At 41.5% G+C, this 21,459-nt stretch overlaps 1 protein-coding gene across 4 annotated transcripts in view; it reads left to right on the forward strand.

The window, feature by feature from the left end:
- The window catches only part of EXT2 (exostosin glycosyltransferase 2), a 163,565-nt gene that overhangs the window by 40,445 nt on the left and 101,661 nt on the right, over nucleotides 1-21,459 (forward strand). For all 4 annotated transcript variants that reach the window (XM_030794661.1, XM_030794659.1, XM_003254460.3 and 1 more), the window contains 3 exons: nucleotides 807-1,002; nucleotides 2,844-2,983; nucleotides 6,054-6,147. In XM_030794661.1, coding sequence (XP_030650521.1) covers nucleotides 807-1,002; nucleotides 2,844-2,983; nucleotides 6,054-6,147 — 430 coding nt within the window. The remainder of the gene's footprint in view (nucleotides 1-806; nucleotides 1,003-2,843; nucleotides 2,984-6,053; nucleotides 6,148-21,459) is intronic.

The following is a 21,459-nucleotide window of genomic DNA, read 5'->3' on the forward strand; positions in this document are numbered from 1 at the left end:
ATCTGGTCTCTCCAAAATCTTCCCCTTGATTTCAGACTTATTAACTTTGTGTTTTCATTTCTGTCTCTTGTGGAGATCTGCATGGCACTAGACCCTTGGAGATCTTTCTTCCCTCTGTTTTCTTTTACACATCCTTGCCATCAAGATGTTAAGACTGGAGATTCCATGCTTTGATGAAGATCGTTTTTTCTACTTCTTGTTTTCAACTACCAATTTGGTCTCCCTTCCATTTATGTGGCCTTGACGATGGGGACTTTCCCTGCAGCCTCTGCATTGCACAGGGATGCTGTTCGACAGCCAGGAGCAGCCCTTTCCAGAGCCCTTTGGTTGCATGCCAGTGCTTCCCATCAAGCTTCCCTCTTTCCCTATTTGAAGAATGCAGCCAGCTTCCAGTCCCTTTCAGATCAGCGACTCAGATGTAACTAAGACAACACTTTGATATTCCTTCCAAATTATCAGTTTCTCTTCTACACACACACACACACACACACACACACACACACACACATTTATAGCATGCGCTCTCAGCTTAGCATATTATAAGCATTTCCTCACAATATCAAGAACTGTTCCCAAATAAGATTTGTTATGATTGCATGATATTTCAGTGTGTGGATGAATCATATCTTACTTTCTCACAATATATAATATTTTAAATATTTACTAATACTATAGAAGATAATTTAAAAAATCAGTGGAGGTGAGGATGGTAAGGAAACACTGTCGTAAGTTTAACATCAAAGTTTGTCTTACCTTGACTAACATACCAGCTGCAATTTTCCAGTCACCTGTTTTTTCCCTTGTAGTCCACGGCAATACTTCCTCCTGTCATCTCAGGTGGGTCTCCATCCCGAGTACAGAGAGGACCTAGAAGCCCTCCAGGTCAAACACGGAGAGTCAGTGTTAGTACTCGATAAATGCACCAACCTCTCAGAGGGTGTCCTTTCTGTCCGTAAGCGCTGCCACAAGCACCAGGTCTTCGATTACCCACAGGTGCTACAGGTGAGTGTCATTCATTACCTCTCGCAAGGCTCAGTAGAGTTTGCTTACATGCGTTAAAATTGAGCCCAGCAAACCTGAGTTGTTTTCAACATGCAACTAGAATTACCCAAGGGGAAGAAAACATAGCATTGCTCTTTGCTGGACATGTAGACCTTCAGGTACTTGGATGTCTAATGTCTTATGTTCGTGCAAAGCTGCTTGGCCTATGAGAATCCATACTCCTTTCAGATATTCATTATACTTCAAAAACACAAGTCTCATAGATTCGCAGACAAGCCACATGGACAAAGCAGGCAAATGTATCTTGCTTTTACCCCTGTATTCATAAGGCAGTCCAGAGAAATTTTCTTCTTCGAGGTGGCAACTTGCATCCCTTGACCATACTGGCCTACAGAGCCACAGTGAACTTTCTCTGGGAGTGGAGGGGTTTGGGGGTTGTTTTGTTTGTTTTGCTATTTGGAGTTCTTGCCACCTTTAGCATCTCCTGTCAGTAGCATGTCCTTTATTTACATAGTGGGAATGGCTGTACTTTCATAACCATAGGGAAAGCAGTCCCTTTGGGGATGTTTTATATGTAGGATATTTGACATTCCAAGGGTATGGGGGCTAGGAAATGAGAAATTGAGCTTTGTTCACTTAAATATTTAAAATGGACACAGGTTAGCTCAAGGAGAAACACAAAGGAGCTGGTGTGATTTTTTTTTTTTTTTTTTAATCTCCAGAGAGCTTGCCCATACTGGGATTGTAAAAATACATTCAAAAAGTGCTGCACTTCCCCTGGAATGTCTGGCTGGTAACAGTGGTGATGAGGGCAGGAGTATTTATAGTAACCTTTGTCTAGACAGGAAAAATGGTTATCAGCACGTGTGTCCACATCTGGATGCCGACTCTTGAGGTCAGGGGAGCTTTCCACCTGCACCTCCGGGCACCATGATGACTTCTCTTCCTCTCCTCTTGCTGCTTTTCTCATTTATCCCCAGAGGTGTTTGGAATATCGAATTCCTTTATTTCTTTTTCTGAACTTTCCTTTTCTCTAGGTTTAAAGATTAGTTTTTATTTTGTTTTTTTTTTTTTTTAATCTTTTCCCCTCCTTCTTAAGCGGCAAAAACTGGGAGAAACAATGTTAGGTAGTTAGGTTCTCTGCATTTTGGTTTACCTATTGCAGCTGTTTTTTCTGTGGTACATCTCTCCTTTTCCCAAGTATTCCCCACATTGAGGGGGTTTGAGGGAGTGAATGAGGAAGAAATTTTTCATTAGATTTTTTTTTATAGAACATATTAGTCTTAATATCTTTTCAAAGGCATTGAATTCATGAAATGAATATCTTCTATATAAAAAGCACACTGTTAGATGCTACGGGGGGTAGAAAGATGAAAAGAGATTTGATACCTTCCCTTTAGGGGGTCTTCTAGAAAGCCTGAAATTCCCAGACAAAATAATTCCATTACAAGGTAGGCTGAGGTAAGTACTATAAGAGATGTCAGACAGTGTGCCGTGGTGTGTTTACATAGTACACTAGGGCCTAAAGAAACCCATTTGCAGAAGTCACGTTGTTAGCTGTCTAGGGGAAGACTTTGACATTGACTTTGAACATTTTCAGAAGGCCAACAGTGGTGGCATTGAAGCAATACTGAAGAGTAGAAATATTAATACAAAACATTGTAGCCATTTAAACTTTTCAAGTTTTACAGGTGTGAGCTGTTGTCTTTTGCCATTTTGTGTCAAGATGCCTCAGTATTGCTTGGCGTCAACCCTTGTAGAAACTTTGTGGTCTATAGGGATCAAAGTTAGTGGATCAGCAAAACTAGTTTGTAATCTCCTGCCTCTTTGTGTTCCTGCAGGAGGCTACTTTCTGTGTGGTCCTTCGTGGAGCTCGGCTGGGCCAGGCAGTATTGAGCGATGTGTTACAAGCTGGCTGTGTCCCGGTTGTCATTGCAGACTCCTATATTTTGCCTTTCTCTGAAGTTCTTGACTGGAAGAGGTGGGTAGTACCTTCTAGTAAACTCTACACTAGTGGTTCTGCGTGTATTACAAATAAAATCTCCTCAGGTCATTGTAATGTATACCCTGGTTCAAGAACTACTACAGATAGTTTTTCTCTATCTTCCATTAGGAGAGTTAGTACATTGGCCTAGAGCAGTTCACAGACTGAGGCCAGTTTGCAGGCTGGCTGTTTTTGTAAGTCAAGTTTTATTGAAACACAGCCATGTCCCTTCCTTTACATATAGTCTGGCTGTTATTGTGTCACATTGGTGGAATTAAGTAATTGCAACAGAAATTGGATGACATACAGGGCTTAAAATACCACTATCTGGCCTTTCATCACAGGGGTCCCCACCTCCCGGGCTGCACAGCAGGAGGTGACCAGCGGGCCAGTGAACATTACCATCTGAGCCTCGCATCCTGTCAGATCAGTGGTGGCATTAAATTATCATAGGAGTGTGGACCCTACTGTGAACTGTGCATACAAGGGATCTAGGTTGCGCTCTCCTTATGAGAATTTAACTAATGCCTGATGATCTGAGGTGGAACAGTTTCATCCCCAAACGATTCCCTGCCAAACCCAGTCTGTGGAAAAATTGTCTTCCACAAAACCAGTCCTTGGTGCTGAAAAGGTTGGGAACTGTTGCTTTTCAGAAAATGGTTACCAACCTCTAGCCTAGACCAGTGTTCAACTCTGACTGCAGAGTAGACTCACCTGGAGAGCTTAAAAAAAAAAAAATGCCTTGCCTAATTCTTGGGGATTCTGAATGTTAAAGCTCCCGGGTAATTCTGATTTGTAGTCAGAGTTGAGAACCACTGGTCTAGAGTCTATCGAATTTGCATAATGTTGTAGCTGGTGGTGGAGAGCTTCATGTAGATGAAAGCTTAGAGACATTCCCAGTGTACAGTTGGACCCAGTTCCATTCTACTGGGTGTTCACTATTTATATTGCAATAAACAGAATAGCCCTCTATTCTCATGCTTCACTTTCCCAAGATTTTGCAGGGTGAAGGTTGTTGAAAATTAATTCCATTCATATCTATCTCTCAGTCTTTTCCTTGCCTCAAATGCTTATTAGTTTTTTCCTCTCCCAACTTTTTTGGTATTTCTGTCCAAATCTGATCACCACAGGTATTTGAACAACTTAAATAGCTCTAGTTCATTCATTCATTCATTTATTCATTCATCTCACATTGATTGGAAACCCTCTTGTGAGTAACATAGAGTCTCTGTTTCCAGGAAGGCTAGAATCTAGTGAGAGAAGACAAACCGATGATAATGTTTTGTGGTAAATGTCATAGCAGCTGTATGCACAGGGGACCATGGAAACCCAGAAGAGAGGAGGGAGCCTAACTCAGCTTGAAAGAGGAGAGCATGTAGTTATTCTTCATGTCTTAGAGAAGCAATGAGCCACTTCCAGCATTTATCTCCCAATGAAAGCATCCATTAAGTACCTTTTATTTACCAGGTACTGTCTTAAGTATAGGGAGACAAATACAGTCAAGGCCAAACCTTTTCTCAGGGACACTCATGGTGTAGTGGTGGAAGACAGAGGAGTAAATCTGCAGTTACCAAATTCTGTGATGAGACAGCTGTGACTAGATGGGATGCCAGGAAGAGGGGGAGACACACACCATCATTGGCAGTGGGATTGGTGAGGGCTTCACAGAGGCAGTAACTCTAAGCTGAGTCCAAAAGGGCATTTCTATGAGAATCTACATCTGCTTGGGTAGTGCTAATTATGAATTTAAAGTCAGAAGGCCTAGGTTGAGATAACCAGCTCTCTTACTGGCTGGCTTTTTGATCTTGGCAAATGACTTAATCTTTTTGGAGTCTCAGTTCTCCCATCTGTATAGTGGAAATCATTTACTTACTTAACAAATGTTGATCAAGTGCTAACTGTGTGCAAGGCAGTAATATACCAGATGCTGAGGATACGCTGGTGAGTGGAGCCAGGCACACTTTCCGTCCTGATGGACTAGCCTAGTTGGCAGAAGTGAGGTTTAGAGTTTAATCATTAATTTATACAAATGTAATTACAAACTCTGCTAAATGTCGTGAAGGAGAAGTGATTGTCGAGTCCTCACTCTTACTCACCACATCTAATCTGTTAGCAAACCCTGTGGGCTCTACCCTCTCATCCCTATCATCAAGTCTTCCCTCATCTGCATCTCTTGCCTGGCTTTTGCAGTATTTTCCAGTTGTTCTCTCTGCTCCTGTCCTTGCTTTCCTGTAGTTTATTCTAACACTTCAGATAGAATGATCCTGTTGGAACATGATTAGGCTATATCATGCTTTTGCCCAAAACCCTCTCATGGCTTCCCATCTCAGAAAAAAAGCACAAGTCTTTCAGTGGCCTACAAGGTCCTATACTCTTTGCTGTGACTCTGTCTGTCCCATTTCTTCTTTCCTGGTGTTATTCTCTGCCTTCTTTACTCTGCTGCAGCCACAATAGCCTCCTTGCTGTTCCTGGAACTTGCCCACCATACTGCTTCTTCAGGGCTGTTTGCTTGTTAGACTTTTTGCCTGGAATGCTGTTCCCCAGGCATTCTTCTGGCCTGCTTACTCTCTTGCCTTCCTTGTCTGATTAATTCACTGTTGGGTTAGCACATAATAGGGCTTCCATGAATATATGCCAGATAAATGAATAGATTTTCATAGATAGCTAAAGGAGAAAAGTATCTGTTAATTTAGAAAGGGAATAAAGAAGAGTGTGCTAGGTGGGTGGGATTTCACATGCAAAGGCCCTGTGGTAGGGCAGAGCATGGTGTGTTCAAGTGACTAAAATAATACCAGTGTGGCTAGAGCACACCAGTGGAGTGGAGGCAGGATGAAAGATTAATGGAGTAGGGAGTGGGAGGTAAAAAAATGGAGCTGTAAGAGAACTCCTTTGAGAAGTTCAGCCAGTGAGGAAGGGAGGGGAAAGAGACAATACTTACCGGAAGGGATGTGGGGCTGAAGGAGGTTTGAGATGTTGTTTCTGCTTGTGAGAATGAAACAAGACTGTGTGTAGAAATGCTTTCTGTGAAGGGCTGTGTATATGTAAACTGTTTTGCTGTTGTCTCCAGAGCATCTGTGGTTGTACCAGAAGAAAAGATGTCAGATGTGTACAGTATTTTGCAGAGCATCCCCCAAAGACAGATTGAAGAAATGCAGAGACAGGTAAGAGGCCAAGTCCAAGCAGCCTTCTTGGGGAGGGGACATGGGTGGTACTGAAATGGTAGCCTTGCCTGGATACAGAGGGACAGGAGCTGAATGCCTGAGTGGGGTTTACTTCCTCCACTAGATCAACTAGCCAAACTTAAACGACAGGAAATTAGTGTTAGGTGAGTTGCGTCAAATAAGATTTGAAATAATAACTCTCAGAGAACTCTGCAGAGGTAAGCCTACTGCAATTTTAGGGTCTTACCATAGCAGATGCAAAGCTGAAGCTCTTTAGAGGGTTTGTAGTCACAGCAGGTGATAGTCGTAGTGACTAAGACAGCCATGGAAGCTGGACCATTTCAGGGCAATACTTCTGTGTAGCCATTGACCATGATACTATGGCTGCACAAACTAGCCCAGGTTCCCAGTTCAGTCAACCTTTGTAATTAGGGAATCCTCCCCTCTCTTCTGGAACATTTGCCATTTTCCTGCCTCTCTTTCCAAATTTCTCTTCTACCTTCCGACGCCCCATTCCCTAGGCTGCTCTCTGACTGTCTCATACTCCACTTGGTGTCCCGCTGAGTCCTGCTTCCCTTTCTTTCTCCTGAAGGACATTTAATTGGGTTTAAATATCAAGCAAGGTGAAAAAGTTAAGAAGACTATCTCAAAAATTTTTAATGGACTTTTAAAAAGGTTTAATCTTTGTCAAAATCACCGATGTGGGAGAAGAGCAGGAAAAGAGGCTTGGCGGATTCTCCGCAGTAAGTGCGTAACTGTCCCATGCAACCCCCTGCTGTTAGTTCAGCACCCCCACCCTCAGGCAGAGAGCCTGCATTTGGCCTTGTCCCAAGAACGGGCCACAAGCTTCTGTCTGGATGGGGGCAGCGCATCTGCCTGGCTGTGTAGGGAGGGGATCTGAGGTTCTGACTGTTACTTAAATTTTCACTCTGTCCTCCTGCTTGAACCCCACTCTTCCTCTGACTTGGGGCTCTGCAGTGTGACTCAAGTTTTTCTCAGCTGATTTAGGAGGCAGCTCTCTTGAGTCTATAGCATCAGTTACCACTTCTTCCTCTACTTTTCAGCTTCCACATTCTGATGCTGTTATCTTGTCTTTCATTCTCTTTATCTTAGGGTATACATACCTTAATTTAGAAAATTCCCCTTAATTGTCATTTTAGAGTTTTAGGAGAGTGAGGTTAGTGGATGTGTTCAGTCCACCCTCTTTATTATGATAGTGAACTTCTTATCAGACACAGATTAAGTCTGTGGGTTCTTACCTTAGGTTGCCTGGCTTGGGTGTCAGCTCTGTGGGTTACAAACTCTGTACCCTTAGGTAAGGATCTGCCTTCTCTGGGCCTCAGTGACCTTATCTGTGCAATATTTTGGCATTCTGGTTTGAACGCAAATCACAGGTTAGTTTTAGCTTCCCTGCAGTTTATTTATAGCATCCTCATGTTCGTTTTAAGTTTCTGGGTTTCCCAGTCGTTATTTAACTGCTGATTTCATCTAAGTTTTAGTGAATCAAAATCAGTCCAGAGATCTCTAGATTTTTTATCTAAACCTGTGGTTCCTAAAACTTGTGTGGAAGAAAATGCTCCTTGAGGAGTCATAATGTTTGTGCACTTTGTGTTACCTTTTCTTTCCCCGCCGAGAGGTCTCACTCTGTAGTCCAGGCTGGAGTGCAGTGGCATGATCTTGGCTCACTGCAACCTCTGCCACCAGGGTCCTAGTGATTCTCCTGCCTCAGCCTCCCGAGTAGCTGGGACTACAGGCACGCACCACCATGCCCGGCTAATTTTGGTACTTTCAGTGGAGACAGGATTTCACCATGTTGGCCAGGCTGGTCTAACTGCTGACCCCAAGTGATCCACCCGCCTTGGCTTCCCAAAGTGCTGGGATTATAGGCATGAGCCACCACACCTGGCCCACTTTGTGTTACTTTTTATGGAATCTTGATTTATTAATAAAACTAAATATAGAATTATATGCTAAAGCAGAGACTATTTTATACTAGAATCTAGTCTAGAAAGGTTAAGAAAAAACTGGGGAGGTTAAAATGCACAAATTCTATCCAGTTTCTTCTCCACCCCTCCACCCTGAAGCTGTGAAAGAGAATCATTTGGTTTTTGGAGTGGCGTCTACTGCCAGCTCACAGAGTACTGTTGCCTATAGGAGGGTGGTGTGGGAACCGCAGGTCTGAGATAAGCTTGGTCATTTTCAGTGTTGGCTCAGAATCATAGAACAGTTGAGAAGGAATGAATGCTGGTCATTTAAAACAGTGTACTTTTGGGTTATTTGGGTTCGAAGAGACACACTCAGAGTCAAAAGACTTGGGTTTGATTCCTGGCTCTGTCCCTTTGATTGCATGACCATGGTAAGTCCCCAAGCTCCCTAGGCTTCCATTTCCTCATTTATGAAATGAAGGGGTTGGCTAAATAATCTCTCATATTCCATGCGGCTGTTAAAAAACTCTATGAAATACTTGTCCCTACCAAGAACATTACTCTCCTTGACAACATTAATAATTTAGTAGTCATCTCTTCTCCCCTTGAACAGCTCTAGTCACAAGGGCCACTTGCCTCCTCTAGTGGTGAACAGTCCACTATGCCAGCTTAAAAAGAAAGGTGGTCTTGGCACTTTCCCGGCCCCCTTTCTAACTCTCTTTTCCGCTTTCTGACAGCCTCTTTCCCTGTGCTGCTTTCGGACCGTCTAAAACTCTCCACTGCGGTGACTCACTAGTCCCACTCCCCTTTCTCTGAGTAACCCATGTTCCCAAAATGACCTCTTTTCTTCTCCCAACCCCACATTTCTAGAGTGGGCTGATCTCAATTAGATATGAGATTATCTGGTTAAAGTAATTTCCAGTTAGGTATAAAGGATGACTAGGTTTCTTCAACTACTACTAGATTCCAATAGCACCCCTCCCCTCAGTTGTGATCAGCAAAAATGTCTCTAGAACATTGCTTGCCAATTGTCCCCTTTGGGGTTGGGGGTGGAGGGCAAGCAAAATTGCTTTGATTGAGAACCACTGTTCTCTATAAATAGTTAATGTCTCATCTCTCTAAAATTAGAGTTCTTTGGTTCTATAACAAAATATACTGTTTCCAAAACATTCTTGTCATTTTGCTTTCTGTTTACCTTCTATTGATTTAACCTGACCTTGGCAGGCGTAATTAAAAAAATGGTAAAACACTTGATTCTGAAAAGTTCTTATACCTTAGTGAATTCTCTTTAGGGAGGTCAGAGGTGGGTCTTTTGGCAAGACAGGCATCCACTTTTAGGGGAAAGCCTATTGTATCAGTAGCTGATGGCTTGGAGCCCCTAGATGATATTGCAGAATGAACTGAGGGTGAGGAACAGAGTCTGATTTGCTTGCCGAAAAACTCCGAACTAGCTTAATGGAGCTGCATTGGACAGTCGTAGCCAGCAGAGGTCTCCATCCACTTTTAATTAACTCATTTTCCCTCTGAGTATTTAAATCTTTCCAAGAAATCCTAAATGCCATGAGCCACTCTGGTGCTTCACACTGACATGTTCCTGATAGCTGCTCTCTAGAGACCGTTTCTTTCAGATGAAGAAGAAATAGTGCTTAGCACAGGATTTTACTCTCCCTAGATGCAGTAGAGCTAAAGTTTCTGATTTGGCCCCAGAAATGTGGGGTAGGGTCTTGGTGAGGAAGGTATTGGAGCAACATTTTGCAGCTTAGAGTTTAGGATTAGAAAGGCTACAATCTGACAGATGTCTAAAGTGGTGGAAGTCCTTGTTGTGATGGGAATTTGTGTGTACCAAGGGAGAAAGTCATACTGCCTGACAAAGAAAGGAAATTAAATTCCCTTAGATGTGATAGTAGCAGCCAAAAAGTTAACTACAAGGCTAGAGCCTAATGGAAGTAACAGCTATAGTTAGACTAAGACTTTTGAAAAAAAGTACAACCTGTGTCTCTGGTATCTATTCCTGAAGGTCACCAGTGAGCAGCGCTGCCGCACGTGGCGTTGGGCAGACTACTGGGGGCTTATAGGGCTTTTTGTGGGGAAGTTAAAAAACAGTTCCTTAAGTCAGTAGAAGACAGTAGTTACAACAGTATAAAGCTGACTTCTCAGTTGGTCTTTTATTGTCCTATGAGCTAATGATTAACTAGTTAATTTATAGAGTCCCTAATTTTTTTTTTTTGGTGGGGGGAGAGATTATAGGAGATAATAAAAAAATCTGTGATCTCCATTCACAAAGGGCTTGTGTTGGGGATATATGGGTATAAGCAAAAAGAAAGTTGAGAAGATGATGCCGATTTTTCTAGGTACATTATGGGTCATTAAGGGTCTGAAATGGAAGAGAGAAAGTTGGGGCTAAAGCTGTCAGGATGAATTTATTGGAGATGTAGAATCTGAGGTAGGCCTTGAGATGGGAGTTCCATCAGCCATCTTTCTTATGTTGGAAGGCAGGCAGAAGTATTCAGCTAAATATTTTTCTGTAGTCAAATGGAACATTCATATTCCTAGTCTCCCCTGAATCACAAAGAAAAAGTACACAATCTGGGGTCTCAGAAGGCTGGATAGACACTAGACTGTATCGTTAGAAATGTTTGTATGGATAGGGAGGAAGGTGTAAATGGATCCCCAGTTTATCTGTTGAGTAGAATTTCCAAACATTCTTTTATTGGTCAGTGGCTCCACCAGCAGTGACCTCTAACCTCAGCCACACTAGGAGGTGGAAGTCGGGAGCCTGCCTTGCCTTTGAACTCTTCTTTGTACTCAATTGACTAGAAGCCTTTGAGGTGGCAGAAACATTCAGCATCTTCTTTTCTCTCTAGGCTTTAACACTTGGGGTACATTAAAATACCAGTTTCTTTTCAGTCTGTTATACTGATCCATCTCAATGTGCCTTCATATTTTTCTATTAAGCATACCAAATATTGGTGCTGCAGAGAAGTACTTGAAGATGTAGTGGGCTTATTAGGAAAAAGACAAAACAATTTTATTTAAGAAAATAAAACCTCTAGACTATGGTAGGGCCTGGTAGTGATCAAGAAGAGAGTAGAAGAGGCCACAGAACAGTAAATGTGTGCATACACCGAAGCTCCTGCACTTTACAGGAGAGCCCCTATGAGGGGCCTCTTATTTTATCCTACTTGCATACAATTTCAACACATTTGAATTATTTGGTTTCCATAGCCGTAGTAGCTTGGAAGAGATACATTTAAAGTGAAGAAAGGCTATTAACAGTGAAGGTATCTGAGATGGGTTATCTGCTAATCGGGTATGAATAAAGAGGATGGAAACACTTTTTTTTTTTTTTTTTTTTTTTTTGAGACAGAGGCTCGTTGTGTCACCCAGGCTGGAGTGCAGTGGTGTGATCTCAGCTCACTGCAACCTCTGCCTCCTGGGTTCAAGTGATTCTCGTGCCTCAGCCTCCCAAGAAGCTGGGATTATAGGCATACGCCACCACACCCAGCTAATTTTTGTATTTTTAGTAGAGATGGGGTTTTGCCATGTTGGCCAGGCTGATCTCAAACTCCTGGCCTCAAGCAGTCAGCCCTCCTTAGCCTCCCAAAGTGCTGGGATTACAGGCATGAGCCACTGCGCTGGGTGGAAAAGCTATTTTTAATAAAAAAGAATGCTCAGCATATTGAATGTAAGGACAGCCAGCTTTTCAGGTTTCACTATATCCTGGATATATCATTATAAGATGGCAGAATTCCTCAATTCAGAGAAGTACATCTTTATTTTTCATATTTTGAATTTCTGACATCCAAATAAGTCTTATCATCAATTTGAACATCAAATGTAGTTTCTGTTTCTTCCCACAAAACTGTTATTAATCTTAAATTTGAGGAAATACAGAAATTACTATTCATGGTGATGGCCCTGAATCTTTCAGCTAAGTTTAATTTTGTTTAGCATATATGTTTTTAAGATATTGGATCTTGTGTAATATGTTTTATAAAGTTTTCTGTTTAAAATGTTTGTTTTTGTTTTTAAAAAGTGTCTATTTGCTTAAAAGTGTAAACCCTCAGATGTCTAGAAACCTTAGCAACCCAGACTGTTGTATTATCTGAGGGTTCCCTGTGCTGCTGGCCGGTCTGTTATGCCCATGACAGTTATATAGCTGTCTGTGTCAATTTCTCCCTCATTTCCCACCCCCAGTGTACACCAGTTTATAAAGCAGACTCAACAGAGTGTAAGCTAGGCCATTAGAAGAGTAATCTCAATTTTTTTATGTGAAGAAACTGAGGATAAAGAGACATAAAGTAATCCTCCCAAGACCACACAGCATGTGAGGGACAGACAAGCAGCACACTCTGTTCTGCTGCCTACAACTTCATTCAAACCACTGAGCTGTGTGGCCTGGATTGAGGGTAAAAATCAGGATGAGCTTCCCAACAATTCAAGCTAAGTGCTTATTGAACAGACTTCCTTGAAAAAGTGGTTGCTTGAGACATTTAGGACTGGACACATCCCTGGAAATATGTTATGAGGAATGTGGAAAAGGTTTCACTCTAATTTCCAGTATCAGTATTATAATGTCTACCATTCTTATCCACCCTGCACCGCCACTGTGAAATTGAGGATTTTAAAAAATATACATAAACTGGACTCTTGGGGCTTTTTAAAAAATGCCAAATATTCCCTGCCCCTCCTCCTCCCCTCTCCAGTCCTGACATGCCACTCCAAGCTGTGTTTCACGGTCTCTGCTTTTGTACTTGCCCTTAAACAGTTACTGGCTGCTTCCCTTAAACAGTGCACATTGATGTGATCCCTGGAGTTCTTCCTATGAAATAGACAACCATGGTTCTGATACAAAGGGAGACTGTTTGGCCAATGGGAGAGCCTTGGTAACGGGTGTAATCATTTTGTGGGATATTTTAAATTTCACAGCTTTTTTTTCAGTAGCACTCTATATTCTGTTTGAATTTTCCTATGTATGTATATCCCTATTGTGAAGGAAAGCGGTAAACGTGTGTTGTTTAAAGCAGCATAAAATAAGGCCTCATTTAATTGGAATTCTTAAGGAAGACCATTTTTATGTGTTTAACTATTTTTTTCAACTTTGTTATTAAGAACTTTGTTGGAAAAAGACTTTTACCAAGTATCTGATGGGAAGCCAAGAAAAGCATTTTAATAGAACTGTCTCAGATTTACAATGCACTAGGGCCTGTAAATAAATTTTCCTGTCTTTAAGGTTTGGACTGATTTGCAGTTGTTTTGTATAGCTTCTGAGATCTAAATCCTCACAGTCCAGATGGAGAGACCATAAAGTTACTTTCCCTGGCAGCCTTGGTCTGTCTTGTCTGTGGGCAAATACAATTGAGTAGTATGTGGATCTTAGTCTGTATAGGTCACTCGTCTTACTGTGATGCCAGTTTTAATTGGTTTGGTGACTTTTCCAAGAGCAGCTCACCAAAGCATTCTTTAAATTTAGGAGAATTACGGTACCTAATTTCATAATGCAAATCTAAATTCTCACAGTCTAGATGGAGAGACCATAAAGCTGCTTTCCCTGGTAGCCTTGGTCTGTCTTGACTGTAGGCAAATACAGTTGAGTAGTATGTGGAACTTAGACTGTATAGTATAGTCACTCATCTTATTGTGATACCAGTTTTAATTGGTTTGGTGACTTTTCTAAGAGTAGCTCACCTAAGCATTCTTTAAGTTTAGGAGAATTAGGGTCCTTAATTTCATAATGCAAATCAGTTAAATAAATATGGATTAAGGACTTGCTTTGTTCCTAGTATTGTATTGGCATATTGAGGGATATTTTTAAAAGGGTGGACACAGATCCTGTCTTTAAGAAAGGCTCTCAGATTGCTGGAAAGAGAAATTTCAGTAATACATAAATTATAAGGCCAGGAGTGCTGTGTACTCAGTTATGCTAAGGAGAGCCAGGAATGACCTCAAGATCAGAGTGGATCAGAAGGTGAAAGGAATCTTCACAACTGGGTAGCCTCAGATAGGGAGGGTGAACATCAGGGCACTGACTTCCACCAGGAGGTTCTGTGGAGAGACTAGTAGGTAAGAGGAGCATCTGGTGGCACAGGCGCGGGAGGCAGGGGAGAGCTTTGAATACCAGCAACAAAGAACCTGGTTGAGAACTGAAGGGAAGGAGGGTAACTAACAAGCGGAAGGTAATGAAAAGATTTGTGAGGCAAGGAGAAAGCAGTGAATATAATTGAAGAGATTTAGGAAAGAAATCAAAGAGCTGGAAGGGACCTTAGAAATTATTCAACCCATTCCTTGTATTTTACAAATGACAAGTAAGCCCTGGAGTTGCAGTGATCTTGAGAATGAATTGTTAGGCCTAGTCTGCAGCTGGAACCTAGGTCTCCTGACTCCTAGTCTGGTGATTTGTTTTTTTTTTCATGGTGTACCGCAGTATTTTCCAGACTGAAGGTAATGATTCATTAGTAGATCATGAAGTCAATTCAGTGGGTCACGACTGGCATTTTTTGTTAATGAAATATAATAGGAAACTATTAGAGAGCTTTATACATAGTAAGGGTAAATATTTCCTGTAGCTTTTGTTCCAGTAGTGAGTTGTTGCATAAAATGTATTCGTGTGTTTCTTACTGTGGGTCCCAGTCCAGAAAGTTTGAAGAAAGTTGGTACTGGAAAGCCCCGTGGGCCTGTGAGTTGGAGAGACTTGAATTTGAATCCTGCTCTGCCGGGTGTGTACCAGTTTTGTAGCTTCTGTTTCCTTGTCTATAACCTGGAGCTAATAATAGTATGGAGTAGTTATGTTGATTAAATGAGATCATTGACTCAAAGCATGTAGATTCTGGCCCCCCACTCTATGCTGGCAGTCATTTGGGAGAGCTCCTCCTAGGTCAGCATTTGAGTATTAGAAGGAGCTTCCAAGGAATGCAGAGTGGTCTTAAAGAACCACAGTAAGTTACAACTACGGATGTATTATGCATTTGCTTCTGGGCTTGGAAACTCGAAAGAGAATTTATTCCTGTGGGTTCTGGTGTACATTTTACATCTTGGCATGGAAGAGGCTCACTTCTCTCTCTCTTTTTTTTTTGCGTGTGTGTGTGAGGATCAGAATGACTTGTAGGGAGATAAAAATCAGTGACTCGCTAGCTGACCTTTTTTTTTTTTAAATTCACTGGCACATTTGGATAAAGTATTATTGCTTTCTTTCCCCTTTCCAATGGAAAAAAAAATGGTACTGAGCCTTTTCCCCCTTCTAATCTTTTCTTTGCCTAATCATAATTTTATGCATTTTTTAATTAAAAAAACTTATACAGGAAAGTTAGAATCAGAATAGATGTTTGAGTGGTAAACAGCTGAGGAGCTACAGTCTACTAAGTATAAGCTAAAAATAAAGGACATTTTTATGTGAATTTAGGAGGACTGGTCACATACCTTTTAGAAATAGCTGTTCACATCCTGCAGAAAGGAGAATGAGTTCTGATATCTGATTTTCATGGTGCCCTCTGCCACTTCACTTTTCCTCTTCTCCCCATTTTGGTACCTCTGCCTCCCTTCCCCCATTTCTTTCTAGCCAGCTCCATCCCATATTGGAAATCCCGCTGGAGAGGGGAGACGAGCTTCATCCCCCACATGATTTGGGCCAGGGGCTAAAGCACTCCCATAAATCTGCAGCTCATTTTAATGCCACGTTAAAACAGTGTGAGCGGCTGGTTTCCGTGGCCCCTGCCCTTTTCTTTATGGGCTTCTTTGGCTCTTCTTTATAAAGAGGCCCTGTGGAGTCATTTTAAAGTCCTTATCAGTTTGCTGACAGCTATATGGGCCTTTCTGCTGAGTCCAGGAGCTCAGGCAGGCGTGTGAAACTTCTGATATTAAAATTGAAGAAAAATGCCAGGCAGAAGGGATTGGGTGGTGGGGCAGTGATGGCAGAGGTGAAAGACTAGCAAGATAATTAACCTTTGCAGGTCCGGAACCTCACCGTTGGCCACTGGTAGGGGCAGGGCAGGAAGGGTTAGGCAAAAGAGGGTTTTCCAAGGGCTTTTATTTTTATCCCAAGATTAGAAATGCCATTCCACTGGCAGTTTGTGCTTTCACGCTTCAGCAAGTGAGTTGGGCAACTTGAAGGGTTAGGGTGGCCAGGTTTGCAGTGAATTTTTTTCCTAAGGGCAGTCTGACTGGCGGGACCTCTGCTTGCATGTCTTTGCCAGCTCCAGCCTGCTGTCTCTGCCTCCACAGCATCACTGTTATTGAATTTAAAGGGACTTTTATCAGTCTGCTTTGCTGACCCTTTTAGACCAGACTGTTAACCCTCGATAATCCTCCCAGAGAGTTTCATGGAAACACCAGGCCCTCCATAAATGTCAGCCTGCGATGCTTGGCCCTTTTTACCCTCTCCGTTGTAGAGAAGTGGACTAGAGACTGCTCCTCCCTCTATCCTACCACTTTTCTTCATTCTTTGCTGGAAAACTGCAGCAGACAGCTGAGGGGAAGGAAAAACCATTACCTGGATCAAGGCCAGTGGTTTGATGGGAGCTTCAAAATCTTTGGCATCTCCTGCCCAGAATGTTTTTCCAGGCATTTTAAAAAGAGCATCCTTACTCTCCTTCTCCTTTAAACCTTCCAACTTTGACTTCCAAAGGGGTATGGATGGGTAGAATAAACCCTTAGAATGTACTTTATATATTCCTGCTCTTCCTCTAACTAAAGCTTTTAGGAAGAGGTTAGTAGTGATAAGCAAAATCCAATGGGCATATATATTTCTAACTACTCTGTACAGCTTTTTGGCACAAACATGTTATTTTTCCTTTTTCAAGTGGACATGAGCAGTTTTGCAAGTGTGTTCCATTTAAAATAGTCATCTAACTTGAGGTTGAGGCAAAAGCAAGAACTTTTATAGTAAGTTAGTCAAAAATATATAGCTGTTATCTTGGATTGTCATTGAACAAATAATAAAATATACTGATTCATTTTATTACTCGTGTAGCTCTTGTGGGGAAGAGTATAGTCATCCCTCAGTTTCTGTGGGGGGGTTGGTTCCAGGACCTCCTGCAGATACCAGAATTCAAGGATGCTCAAGTCTCTGCTACAAAATGGCATAGTATTTGCATATGACCTATCTACATCCTTCCTTATACTTTAAATTACCCTAGATTAATTATACTTCCTGATACAATGTAAATGCTGTGCAGATAGTTATTATACTGTATTGTTTAGGGAATAAGTGAAAGGAAGAAAAATTTATATATGTTCAGTACAGGCACAGTTTTTTTTCTGAATATTTTTGATCTGTGATTGGTTGAATCCATGGATGTGGAACCACGGATACAGAACCACAAATACAAAGGACCAACTGTAGTTGTACAAAAACCAAATGAGCAGCAAAAGAAAACAAAATGCCCCAAACTCCAAAGTGGTAGAATCACTTTAACATACTTTTCTGATGACTAAGTTGATATCATCTAGTTAGTTAAGTTTAATTTAGGACAGTAAAGTGGGTGTTATTGCTTATAGTATACTTTTAACAAACTAAATAATTTTTAAGTATGTTGGAAGTTGTCAGTAAATTTATGATCATGAGCAATCTTCATTACATAGCCTTTCGAAAGTGGGTGAAATGGTCACACTTTCCTCCTTGGGCGTTTGTTGGAGAATTGTCTCTAAAGTTAACCATCGGTGTAATCCCTTGTCATGAATCCCCAATATGGGATATTGCTTTAGGAAATAGCTTCTGTAATAAAAGTGTTAAATATTAATTTGCAGTCTATATAAGAATTCTCTGATTCCTTGGGGCTGGTTTCCCACAGGGTGGGACTATTTGACAAATATTTCTGAGAAATAATGATCATTACAGTAAGTGCAGTGCAGGTTTGTGAATTCATGCTGTACCTACTTAGACAAATATCTAGGTTTACAATACAATAACTCGTAAAGTATCAAGTGTCAATATGTTTCGTAGAGAACTCAAGTGTTTTCAAACCTTCAAATAAGGGGTTAATGATTAATAAAATAAGTCATTTTATTTATTTGCCCGAATTTAGTATGTTGATGGCTAACATGCTACAAATATTGGCAACAACAGAAACATAGGATTTCTGTCTCTATTTATAAATATTAAAATAACTTATATACTTACGTGTGTTCTGCCTCCTTAAGCATTGCAGAGGCAGAGAGAATTTGGAGTTGCCTAATTATTTTTGGTATGGCATAATTTATAGTTTTATAATAGCACAATTCGTCTTATAATTCTGTGCTACTGTTCTTGGGAATGTTTAGACAACAGTCACATATATTTATTTCATTATCTTCACTCAGAGTACAAACGTAACTCCATGTAAGCCATTTCTGGCAATATAGTTATTTTTCTACTGGTAACTTAAAGGCTAATTTGTTATACTTCAGTGGGTACTTACTGCCCATTTTGATAAGGACTTTAATAGTAGGAAAACAGTTTGCTTGTTCTTTCAGATTCCAATACTTTCTTATGAAGAGGAACAAGTGGTTTCTTTCCAAATGTTTGAAGTCTATCTATACTGAAGTTTTTTTAAGTTTCAGGTTCATTTGATCAGGATTTAATGATCTTATATATGTATTATTTATATTTTAGAAAGACCTTTGAGTTTTTCCTTTGGTTTTAAGCTGCAGACTATGGTTGAGGGCAGCAGTGTGGTATTTTGGCATTTGATGGGAATGAGGAGACCTAGAGGCCAGTGATACACTGAAGGGTCTGAGTAACATGCTCATGACTGTGAAGCAGTGCATAGGGAATATTAGAGCCGATCTTGCGCCCTTCAGCGTAGAATAACTCCAAATCATGATTCTCCCTGAATCTCTTTGCCTAGCAAGCTGTAAATGACTTCACATATGATATATCAGATGTATAATCTTTGGAAATACTTTCATTTATTTATTTACTTTAATTTTTTGAAATAGAGCCTTACTGTGTTGCCTAGGCTGGAGTGCAGCGGTGCGATCTTGGTTCACTGCAACCTTTGCCTCCCAGGTTCAAGCGATTCTCCTGCCTCAGCCTCCTGAGTCGCTGGGATTACAGGTGTGCACCACCACAGCTGGCTAATTTTTGTATTTTTAGTAGACACAGGGTTTCACTATGTTGACCAGGCTGGTCTTGAACTCCTGACTTCGGGTGATCCACCTGCCTTGGACTCCCAGAGTGCTGGGATTACAGGCATGAGCCATCACACCTGGCCTTGGACATACTTTTAGATTAGAAACTATAGAAGAGAAGGAGTTCAACTGTCTAATGTCCTATTGTAGTAACTTTTAACTGTGAGATGAGAGAGGGATATGATTCCCTGGGGGAATTTTCAAACTTTACATATCACTCCTGCTCCCACTATTGTAGGCTTTCTGGGCTGGGGGCTTGGGACATGAATCTATCTTGAGAGTCCCTGCCATAACAAACCACAGTTACTCCTACTCATAGGTGTTTGTCATCCTTCAGGTGAGAAGGGGTAAGGAGAAAAAGTGAGAGCCACTGACATAGCAAGTGTAGCTCCCTCTTTTCAAGAGTCTCAATTTGGGGAACATACACAGGGGTCTTCCTTCAGAATCACCAGCAGAGCTTGTCTCTATAACCCTTAATGAGAAGATGGGGCTTTCTACCAGCAAGCAGTTTATAGAGGACTCGTGTGCCTCCGGTCAGGTGCAGCAGTGATACATGGTATTGGACCTACACGATGCTCAATGTCATTTTTCTAGGAATGTGTGGTAATAATAGTGGAATGGGCTGCTGTGCTACCTGACTGCTGAGTTAGTATTCATGGCCAAAAGGAAAACCTGCCAGAGAGCGTCTCCTTGGTGTTCTCTGGAATCGTTGCTATGTGGGAAAGAAAATAGAGTAGAGAACGTCACGCTAACATGGCTGTCATGACAGCAGCACTGGGGATAAAGTGAGCTTTCGATTTCTCCCCTCTTACTCCCTTCATGTGTTGTGTTTGTGTGTGTGTTTTAATTAAAAGGAGCAGGTCTTTCAAGAGTGCCTGGTTGGAGCGAGGCTTGTTTTAGGTTTGCTTTCTCTAATCAGACAAACTTATGCTTTCTTTCTCCTGGTTTTAGCATAGCAAACATGGGAAATCTCGCCCAGGCAGATTCCTTTATAGCTAGTTGACTCAAGTTGTGCTCTGATTTATTTATTTTTGATTACACATCTTGATTGAAGGTTTCCAATCCACCTTTCAGCTCTTCATGGAACCAGCCAGGAGAGAGAACTGGTCAGCTGCTAATCACCAAATTAACTCCCTGATCTGGCCTAGGGAACGGTGGGATTCACAGGTGTGGGTGACTTAGAAAACCGGGCCCCGCAGAAATGAATCTCTAGTCTCTTTGCTGAGAAGGCTTGACCAAACACAGTTTTATTGGTCAGTGGCTCCTGCTTTAGTAACCTTTCACCCCAATGGCTCTTGGAGGTGCAAGCCACTGGCCGGCCTTGCCTTTGAACTCCTCATGGCTCCTGCCACCTCAAAGGCTCCCAGTCAGAGGCTTATGTTTTGCTAGGGACCTCACCTCACAGCAGGGTTTCAGCAGTTGGGAAAACCGATCCACCCTTAAAACATTGACATATTTGAAGGTGATACCCCTGAGACTTGAAACCTAGGGCTTTCTATTTCAGGAGCTGTCTGTCACACACCAAGAAACATGACTCAGGCTTCCCCTTTTCCCTTCTTGACCCCTTCTTGTTTCCCGGAGGACAGGAGGTCATATCATGGGAGCATTCCCTCAGAGTATTCATGAAGTCCTCTCTTACTGTCAAGCTCTTTCACCCCTTATTCTTCTAACGTTCCCCAAGTAGCATTTATTTTGAGAGTTTGTTTTTTTAATAGGGCAAAAGCATGCAGATCACAAGCATCTTTGGTGTCTGGGAACGTGGTGGTGAAGATGGTGTAGTGGAAGTGTCATGAGGCTGTGTGTTCAGTCCTAAAGCATTCAGATCACAGAAGTCCTAGTTGTGACAGAGCCTGGCTGTAGTTTTCTTTGCCTTCTTGATTCCATTCCATCTTCAGAAAAAACTAGATCTTGCAAGAAGACATAGAAATAGCATGGATTGTCCTCCCACATCTGCTTGGGTTCTTGCCTGAGGATCAGAAGTGAAAACTTTTGGTATTTAGAGGCAAATCCAGGGAGCTGTCGATATTAGAGGACTTCAGTATAGCTTCTTTGGCAAGAAATCAGACATCTCATTCTAAAAACATTGAGTAGAAAATGCCTCTTCTACTCATGATGCCTTTAGCATAGAAAGGGAGCAGATAATATCCATTGAAGTCTGCTTTTCTACAATTCAAATAGGATATTATTGATGATATTATAATACTACTTTTAGCAGAAAGGACAAAGGTCTCTTTCTGCCTTAGAGCAAAGTTGAAGTTTTTAGAAGAGTTATCAGAAGAGTTAG

The sequence above is a fragment of the Nomascus leucogenys genome, chromosome 15 (genome assembly GCF_006542625.1).
Source record: "Nomascus leucogenys isolate Asia chromosome 15, Asia_NLE_v1, whole genome shotgun sequence".
NCBI lineage: Eukaryota > Metazoa > Chordata > Mammalia > Primates > Hylobatidae > Nomascus > Nomascus leucogenys.